Source organism: Pyrus communis, chromosome 2 (genome assembly GCF_963583255.1).
Source record: "Pyrus communis chromosome 2, drPyrComm1.1, whole genome shotgun sequence".
Lineage (NCBI taxonomy): Eukaryota > Viridiplantae > Streptophyta > Magnoliopsida > Rosales > Rosaceae > Pyrus > Pyrus communis.
The window spans coordinates 27028872-27038970 of NC_084804.1; the positions used below are offsets into that span (position 1 = coordinate 27028872).

General features: G+C 37.9%; 1 protein-coding gene across 1 annotated transcript; it reads right to left on the reverse strand.

Annotated features, from left to right (window-relative positions):
* Positions 1 to 331: 331 nt before the first annotated feature.
* Positions 332 to 3023, reverse strand: LOC137723898 (14-3-3-like protein 16R). Its single transcript, XM_068463009.1, has 4 exons — positions 2431 to 3023; positions 1646 to 1768; positions 775 to 891; positions 332 to 663 (listed from the first exon to the last, which is right to left on the reverse strand). Exons 1-4 carry the CDS (start codon positions 2914 to 2916, stop codon positions 604 to 606), a joined length of 786 nt encoding a protein of 261 aa, XP_068319110.1. The 5' UTR covers positions 2917 to 3023; the 3' UTR covers positions 332 to 603.
* Positions 3024 to 10099: the final 7076 nt, after the last annotated feature.

Here is a 10099-nt window from a genome sequence, read left to right on the forward strand (position 1 = left end):
CCAAACACGTCCAGATCGGTGTTTTGAAGCCGTTGTCTTTCATGTTTCAGTACATTGGTAAGATGGGGAATTAGGGAAAGACTAACATGCAGTGACACTGTTGCTCGAGGATGCCCTCATGGCTCGAGGATATTTCGAGGATGAGGAGCATAATGTGAACCCTAAACATTCGCCTAAACATATAATAGGAAGTATACCGTAGTTCCATTGGTTGTTTAAGAAAGTTAGAACAAAGAAGGAAATAGGAGTAAATAGGTAGATCACCAAGTAGCGTAGACAGGCCGAAGAGTTTAATCCCGAAAACTACGTGAATCAAACTTTTAAAATCAAATTTCAAACACATGAATACTCAAACTTATAAGAATATTCAACAATTCACAACTTGTGCCTTGTTGAATTTTTGGCCCAACACTCCATGAGTTAAGACTAATTGTACTACACTTCAAGATGTAAATAGTTATAGGTAAAATATGTTGATTTGCCATCCGACAATTATACAAGCCCGAAAGTGCAAATAGAACGACTACACACCTCGTTTTATTTTGAATAACAAACCGCCAAGGGTTAAGCAAGAACAGATGAAGAATCGGAGGATGATTAACTTCACTGCTGCGCCTCAGCTTGAGGCTTGGATGCTTCTTTAATCTCATCTGTCCCGTCATCCTATAACACATGCAACCAAATGACTCATAAATAATCAGCATTGAAAGAAATAAATTGAAGTACAGAAGCATGCATCTGTAGCTGTAGACAGATTGATAAACAGGGACCAACCTGCATATCCGAAGTCCACAATGTGAGATTATCACGAAGAAGTTGCATTATCAAAGTGCTATCCTTGTATGAATCCTCTCCCAGTGTATCCAGCTCTGCAATGGCTTCATCAAAAGCCTGGTTGAATCACAGAAACAAAAACAAGAAAATAATTAGAAACCATGATGACAAATAAAGTAAATATATAGGACAGAATATATAACCAATAGTTCAACAAGAAAAACATATATAATCGAAAGAAGCAAAATCTTGAACATGAAAAGTCAATAAAGATGCACAATAACTCTGATGCAACAAATTAGTATGCAATAAAGAAGAATAATCAAATAAAAAATGGAATAAAAATCAAGCACTCCAAAATCCTTATTATCTACACATGAGGCTTCAAGCATTCCTTACAGACAACATACGATAAACATCAGCCCAACTAATTATAAGCATGCTTGTATGGATTGAAGAAGCTACGTCTACCTAAAGGATCTTAAATTTGAGAAATTTGTAACTAAATTACAAACTACAATCAAATAGAACGCATGCTATCAATCTTTAAAGTTCAACCTAATATTGTTTTTCAGTCAGCATCACAAGTTTATCTGCAACTATAAAAGATGAGAGGTAAAAAAAATTGAATTCTGAGTTGGTTGGTTGCATGCAAGAATATAGAGCTGCAAACTTATGAGCTATGAGAAGGAAAGATTGAGCCTTATCCTTTTTGCGAAACATTTACTTTTCTGAAAGAACAAGCCAAGTTTCGTTCTGTCCCAAATATCTAATACAACCTTAATTGATTGGGAAAATATAAATATACTGAGAGGGTCAAACAGATCAGAAAGAAGTAGGCTTATGGGCATTTCTGAGTAAATTTCCTCACCTGCTTGGCAAGACTGCAAGCCCGGTCAGGAGAATTTAGAATCTCGTAGTAAAACACAGAGAAGTTCAAAGCCAATCCTAAACGGATGGGATGAGTCGGGGCCAGCTCAGAGGTTGCAATATCCTGAGAACAGAGGAAATATCATATCAACAAATGAACAGAATTAATTAAAAATGTAGGAACCTCAAAGCATGACTATCACATAAACATATATCTCAAATCGCGAATTAACTGGAAGAGATAGACTTCTACAGTTAGCCATTATTAAAACCATTTTGAAATATCACTAAAATTTCCATAAATCCCAAAATATTATACCCATAGTCTTATACGAACATATGCCCATAATCATATAACATGTAATGGTGAAAAGAACCATGATCAGATTTACAACAGAAAACCGTTACCAAATCTGATCTTAATTTTGTAGGAATAATTTGCCAATCAAACAATTAATGCCAAAGAATCATGGACATTCAAAAATTCCATCAACGATCTTCCTCAACCATAACAAAAATAAAGCCTCAAGAACCTATTTTCTTTGCCAAAGTCCAACTAAGCAAAAAAAAATGATGAACATTTAAACCAATACATTCACAAGTACCAATCAAAAAGCGAAATACAGGAGCACAAAAAGTTCAAACAAGCAATGAAACATTGCAGATCATTTCTAAATTCAAAAAGAACCGCAATGAAGAACGTTCCAATTAAAGAAAAAAAAAACCCTCAACCGGAAATTGGATGAAATAAAATAAAAAATAAAAAATAAAAAATAAAAACCAAACCTGAGCTGACTTATAGGAATTGAGGGTGTTCTCAGCCGCCTCCTTGCGCTCATCTCCAGTTTTGAACTCGGCCAAATACCTATGGTAATCTCCCTTCATCTTCAAATAAAACACCTTGGACTCTCCAACGTTGGCCGCAGGAACAAGCTTGGATTCGAGAACCTTGAGAATCCCACCGCAGATGTTGGAGAGCTCGTTCTCGATCCGAGCCCTGTACTCCTTGATAGTGGCGACGTGGTCGCTGTTGCCGCGGCTCTCCTCCTTCTGCTCGATGGAGGAGACGATGCGCCACGAGGCACGGCGGGCACCGATCACGTTCTTGTAGGCGACGGAGAGGAGGTTGCGCTCTTCGACGGTGGGCTCTTCGCCTTCGGGGAGGGAGGAGACGACCTTCTCCATGAACTCAACCATCTCCTCGTATCGCTCGGCTTGCTCGGCGAGCTTGGCGACGTACACGTTCTCTTCGCGTGGGGATGAAGCTGCCATTGGGATCAATTGTAAATCGGATTCAGAGAAATTGGGAATTGATTGGAATTTGGGATTTGGGGATTTCAAATGAAAGGGGAAGAGAGAGGGAATGTCAGGGCAAGGTACACGAGACTCGATTATATAGACGGTGATTTGTGGATTTAGTCCTTAACTTATTATCTACACCTAAACTATTTTTGACTATTTTTTCAAAAAAATGACTCCTAAAACTAATAAAATCTATCAATTACACAACTCAATACTACGATCTGGTGATATTCATTTTTACTTGTAAGTGAGGCGTCTTAGGTTCGATTCTTGTAGATAATAAATTCGATACTAAATTAGGTTACCTATTATGTGGCATAATCGAACTCCTCATTCCCCTTAGTGTAAAATATAAAATAATAACTTATCAATTACATATCTAATATTAAATTCGTAATTATTCAATTCAATTTAAATAAACTTAAGTCACGTAACTTGATGCAATATACTTTATATATATTAGTATATGCCCGCACACAAAATGTTGGTGAATTTATTTATTTATTTTATATATTTTTTTTAAATAGAGGAATAGAGGAAGAGAGAACGTGGGAGTGGAAGAAAACGAGTCGGTTGATTTCAGACAGTTCGCTAGTGGCTGCCAAGATTGGACATTTCCTCCATAATAAACGCAGGGGGAAAGATGGTTTTTTAGCTTTGAAGCTTGATCTCAATAAAGCTTATGACCAAGTGGAGTGGGCATTTTTGGAGGCTATGATGGTTAAATTGGGGTTTGCTAGGGAATGGGTTAAGGTGATTATGACCTGTGTGACTTCAGTCTCTTATTCGTTTTTGATAAATGGTAAGCCGAGAGGATATGCTATTCCGTCGAGAGGTCTATGGCAAGGGGACCCTATATCTCCATATTTTTTTCTCCTATGTGTGGAGGGTCTCTCGGCACTTATTACAAAATAGGAACGGAATGGCAAGTTGAGTGGTATTCAGATTTGTGATGGGGCACCGAACATTCACTACTTGCTCTTTGCAGACGATAGATTTCTGTTTGGCAAGGCTAATATTGAGGAGTGTTCCGTGTTCAACGAATCTTGGATATTTATTCCCAAGCTTTGGGGCATGGCTTTTAGCGTCAATGTGGAGTTCTATGAACAACGAGCAGCATGGCTTTTAGCGTCAATGTGGGGTTGTATGAACAACGAATGCTAGACGTTGGTGGAGAGGCATGAAAGGTATTTGGGTCTCCCTATGTTTGTTGGCAAAAATAAGAAGCAAACCTTTTCTTTTATTAAGGAGAGGGTGATTAGACGGCTCAACGGTTGGAAAGGGAAGATCCTAAGAGCATTCCCACCGTTGGGTTTGGCTCGGGGGACAGGCACGAAAACAAGGGCCCGAGGCCCGGTGGGAGGGCTCCAGCGTGGGCTAGCCCGATGGAAGGTGGAGGCCCGAGCTCCGGGCCTGTGGGGGATTGCCAGCCCGAGAGCCCGAGGTGGGCGTGACGTCAGGCTGATGCCAGGGTGGCGTCAGCGCAATATTTAATTTTTTTTGTGTCAGGTGCGTGCACCCCACCCGCGCATGGGGGCGCGTCGCCGACACAAAAATCAGAAGAAAAAAAAAAAAAGCTGTCAGTTACAGTTGGGAAACCACGTGGCATCCCACGGTGCGTTAGATCTCAACGGTCACTTAATTTGGACCGTTCGATCTCAACGGTAAAAAAAAAAAATTAAGTCAGATTTAATATCCACCGTTCGATCTGAGATCAACGGTGGATATTAAAATGCTTTATAAATAAAAAAATAAATGAAAAAATAGTTTTAAAAATCTGAAAAGTTACCGTTGTGACACGTGGCACAATCTGGAGTGTTGGAATTCAAATTTTTTTATATTCAACAGCAGAGATTAATTAATTGAATAAAAATTTAAAAAAAAATTGTAAAAAATTCAAAAAAATTCAAAAAAATATCTGAAAAATTTGAAAAAAATTGTAAAAAAAATTGTTTTTACTTTTCTATAAATACCTTCTCATTATCATCTACCTTACACAACAATTTCATATTTTCGCAACTACTTTCAATCACATTCCTTTCTTTGTCTCAAAGTTTGAATCCATTTTTTTCAACAAAATGACCACTGGTGCAGGTACGAATTGGTCGCTTATTGAAGATGTTGCGTTGTGTACTAGCTGGGTTGAAGTTACTCATAGTTCGCTTACGAGTAATGAGATGCAGTTGCGAGAGATGTGGAGTCTTATTCATACCAATTTTCTTGAGAATATTGGTGGGAAAAGAACCAAAGAATCGATGTCCAGTCGTTGGAAATTACTTAGCCAATCGTTTAGTACGTGGAGAGACACCTTGGCACAAGCTGGTAGTAATATTCGAAGTGGGGAAAATTACTCGGATCAGGTAACAATATATTATTTATTTGATACCCAAATTTACATTATAATTATTTGTTTGTATTATTTATTTGTTAACTACATAATTTATTATTTATTGTTTGTATTATTTATTTGTTATTTATTATTTATTATTTGTATTATTTATTTGTTACCTACATAATTTATTATTTATGGTTTGTATTATTTATTTGTTACCGACTTACATTATAATTATGTTGTTTGTATTATTTATTTGTTACTTATTTTCATTATAATTATTTATTTGTTACTTATTTTTATTGTGTAGGAACTTCAAGCACAAGCTTGGTACGCTGCCAAAACCAAAAGCAAAAATAAATCATTCAACCGGTGGGAATATTGGAATATTGTCAAAGATTGTCCTAAATTTAGAGTTGTGCCAGTCGGTCCAGAAGTGCACATGAACCTCAGCCCTCTACACTCTACACCTGATCATGTTCATGAAGATGATGCAGAAGAAGTGCCCGAAACGTCCTTCCCTGAACAAGCGTCGGGTTCGACCCGTTTTCCAATTAGGCCTCAAGGTAAGAAGGCTTCAAAGAGGAAATGGGGTGCTTCCAAGAATGATTATGCAAAGTTCATGGAAGAACTTACTCGCCAAGGTGAATTGACTTTGGCGAGGAAAATGGCGAAAGATGAGGCTGACAAGGCTAGAGAGGCAGCAAAAGCAGCAGCTGTTGAGAGAGAATTTTATGCTAATGAAAGAGAAAGAGAGCTACTTAGGCAAGAAAGGGAACATGTTAGAGAAGAAAGACGGGCTCAACAAGATCGTGAGATTATGAACATGTCTTTAGAAAGGCGTGCCAAATCCATGTATCAAAAGATGCCACTGCTCCAGAATGATACTTTTTGCTCATTTTCTGTCCCCGTAAGCACCTTGCCATGCACTTGGACAGTTTTTCCACGTCCAGTGCATACAATCAATGCTTCCAATCATCCCAGGAAAGCCACACATCTCCGCCTTCTTCAACAGCTGCTCCAAGTCCATGTGTGTAGGTTTGCAGAGGTACTCAGCGGTGTAGATAGATTCGATTGCTCCGCAAAACCTCATCAGGGACTCAAGAATGGTTGATTTCCCCATCCTCGTTATCTCATCCACTTGGTCTGCAGATGCTCCATATGCAAGCATCCGTAAGGCAGCAGTAATTTTTTGCTCAAGCAGTAGACCCATAGCACCAAAAGCATCTTTTTTTTGCACAAAATAAGAATCATGGTTGCAAACAGCAATCATGATTTTGTTGAACAAATGTCGTTCCATTCTAAAACGATGTCTAAAGTACGTATCAGGGAATGCACTATTAGGAACAAAATAATCATCCAAAAGTTCCATACCTCGTCGTTGCCTGCTTCTATCAAGGTTTCCGGAACGGCTGGGCCTGCATATATGAGCTGCAGCTTGGATGACTCGATGGGAATGTGAGGCTCTGCCCTTTCTTACTTTGTCATCTCTCATTTGACGCTCCTCATCCTCTTCCCTCTCATTTCTTACCCCCTGGTGATTGAACATTGCTTCTGATTCGTTAAACAATTCTTCCTCTTCCTGATTGAATTCCCACATCATCCTTGAGGAAGAAGAAGAAGACATTGAAAGAAAGAAACAGAAACTATGAATAATGATACATATTATTGTGAATAAGGAAGCAGAAACTATGAATAATGATAGAGATCTTGAGAATTTTGGTGTGAGATTTGTGAGGATGGATGGTGGATTATATAGAGGATTCAGAAAGGATTAGATTGTGCATAATGCCACGTGGCATGCCGTCATTCGTTACAAATCTGATGGAAATCTATCCTCAAAGATTGTGAACAGATTATGACACGTGGCATGCCGTCATTTGTTAAAAATCTGATGGAAATCTATCCTCAAAGATTGTGAACAGATTATGACACGTGGCGCGACGTGATTGGTTAATAATCTTATCAGAAATCCATCACCAATAATTGTATTATTTTGTATTATTTAATAATACTTCGGATAATGACACGTGGCGCAACGAGAACGATTAAAAATCTTATCCGATATTACAATTAAAATTATTTTGTATTATTTTATAAATAAAAAAAATACTAATATTTTATTGCCTATGCCAGGGCTATTGAAGTGTAATGGTGGAGATGCAAATTCTATTGCCAGGGCTATTTACTGTTCATTAAGGGCAGTTATTGTTCATTAGGTGGATTGAATAGTGCATTGCCAGGGGGAGGGCTCCAACGCTGGAGTTGCTCTAAGTAGTCGGATAGAGAACTCCTCATTAAGGTAGTTGCTCAAACTCTTTTAGCTTATGCAATGAATTGTTTCTTACTTCCGAAAACTTTTTGTGATGATCTACATCATTGATGGCTCAATTTTGGTGGGGGAGTGATTTGGCATTTGCACAACCGGGGTTTCTACACGGCTAAAAGTGGTTATAACGTTGCTCGGAAGCTTATGCAATCTCCCTCTCTTAGTGCTTCTACCTCAAAGTCTGATGGAAATTCATATACAAAGCTTTGGAAATCTGTTTGGAAGGAAAAAATACCTCCGAAGGTGAAAGTCTTTGTTTGGAAGGTTGGTCAAAGTATTCTCCCTACTAAAGTCAATCTTGCTAAAACAGGTGGGAGGTGGGGTGTGTGTTGTGTAATGGAGTTCCCGAAACGGAGGGTCAGGTGGTGGTTTGGTTTACATCTCCTTTTGGGCTGCGTTTGGTGAGCGTGCGGGACAATTCAATAAAGGAATGGTTGGTCTTGTTGATAGGAACATATTTATGTGACTTTGTTAGCTTATTTCCTTTCATTTAGTAAGTTAGTTTCTATTTATTATAGTGATTTAAGCTATTTTCGTGTGTTTGTAGGTTCAATTGGCTAAAGTGCCAAGAAAAAACTATTTGGAGCATTTTAGAGCAGTTTTAGGCTTGGAATGGATAGCACATGCATAGAGCAAGATGGATGGACGAATTTGAAGTTCAAAAAGGGCTAAGAATATGCTAAAGAGATGGATGAATTAATTCAAGACAAAGAAGATTTGGAGCTCAACAAAGAAAGAAGGAACATGAGCCAAAATACCTTATTTTGTCTTAGCCAATCCTAATCCTACACTACTTTAGTTCTAGCTACTAAGGGGATCCCTAATTATATTAGGACACCTAAAAATATGACTCTAGAAGGCCTAATCCTAATTCTACAAGGGTGCCTCACCTATTCCTTCTAGAATACCCATGCCTTGCCGTGCACTCCCTTTCCCTTTCCCTCTACCATGCCTTGCCATGCACTTCCTTTCCCTTTCCTTCTAGGATCTTGCCTCACCTTTCTTTCCCTTTTCCTCTTGGATTCTAATTTTAATTAGCCTTTTTCCTTATGGATTTGGATTGCAAATCCTTCTCAAAAATTAATTAGGGTTTCTCCCTTTAAATATATGTATTCTGCCGCAGAAAAAGGGACCAATCATCCATCTCTCACCACAATTCGCACCACCCATCCATCAGACACAATAACCCAATTTCAGAGACAAACATCTTTGTGCCGCAACTTTGCAAGGAAGGAGAGGATAGCTTGGAGTCGTACCTGCCATTCAAGACATTTTGGATTGTTGAAGCGTTTCTAGGTGTATTCAATCTTTTGTTTTCGATGTTTAAATTTAATTGTACTTGTTAAATTGCGAACATGAGGAGCTAAACTTATTTTAGATAGAGGATAATTCAAAGCCATGAACATATATGTGAGATGAATTGATTACATCCAGTTATTGTTTCATAAATCGTGAATGCAATTTGCTTAACTGCTTGATTGATAACTTATTCTTGTATGTTGATTGAGGGTGCACACTTAGTTTGCATGCATGAATTTGATGCTAAAATATAAGGGATTTTCACCTAATCGTTATGAACTTATATTTGCAAGTAGTGGAAGTCGCTAGTCACGATCGTGTTAAGTAAATTCTTGGCAGGAGTATCATGGTTTTCATAGTTTCGAATATCATGTCAATACTTATGATTTTCATAGAACCTAATAATCTTTGATATGTATCTATTATGTTGTTCATATAGACAACTTGATAAGAATAATTTGATTGCGTCGCTGAGTCCAATTCAATGAAATTAGGGAAATCTGAGAGTTAATTCATGCAGTTCACAATTAATTTGGGGCATTGTCATTCATGGTTTATTGGAATAATAATTGGAAATTGATTTGTATGTATATGTTTCATGTGTGGAGAAGAACCCTCTAGCTAGCCTATCACCCATCAATTCAACCCAAACTTGTATCAATTTACTTTGTTTCTGTAATTTGTTTGTTGAAGTTTTAAATTCGTCAACACCAATCCCCCCTTTAATATTTCGTGTTTACTTAGTTAGGACATGTTTAAATCTGTTTCTATTAGTGTTTTTGAGTTAAGTTAAGTTAGAATTTGTCCAAAGTCACCCTTTAGTTTCTGTTTTGAGTCAATTTGCTTGTTTTGTACTGTTTTGAGTCATTCTAGTTTGTTTTGAGTCAGTAGACTCTAGTTTTTTGTTTTTGAGTCTAGTTTAGTGTTTTAGAGTTTAAAATTGAGAGATTAGCATCCCTTCTAATCCTCGGCCTATAACGATCCTTACTTATTCATACTACAACTACATAAAAAGGGTTTAAGTTTGTGTGCTATTTTATATCACATCACTTGTTGGTGGACCAACACGAAGTTCACTTTGACACTTTCTGTATGCTTCTCTGGGCGGTGTGGCAGGAAAGAAATGCTAAGGTTTGGGAAGGAAAGCAAGGGTAGCCAATGGAGGTGGTTCAACGTGTTCTTAGTTGGCACTA

What these genes read in the sequence shown, in the direction of transcription:
- LOC137723898 (XM_068463009.1), bottom strand. Translation starts at nt 2,916, where the DNA reads ATGGCAGCTTCATCCCCACGCGAAGAGAACGTGTACGTCGCCAAGCTC. An exon ending in ATTCCTATAAGTCAGCTCAG is followed by an intron (nt 1,769 to 2,430) that starts GTTTGGTTTTTA and finishes CTCTGTTCTCAG; the next exon opens with GATATTGCAACCTCTGAGCT. An exon ending in CTTGCAGTCTTGCCAAGCAG is followed by an intron (nt 892 to 1,645) that starts GTGAGGAAATTT and finishes TGATTCAACCAG; the next exon opens with GCTTTTGATGAAGCCATTGC.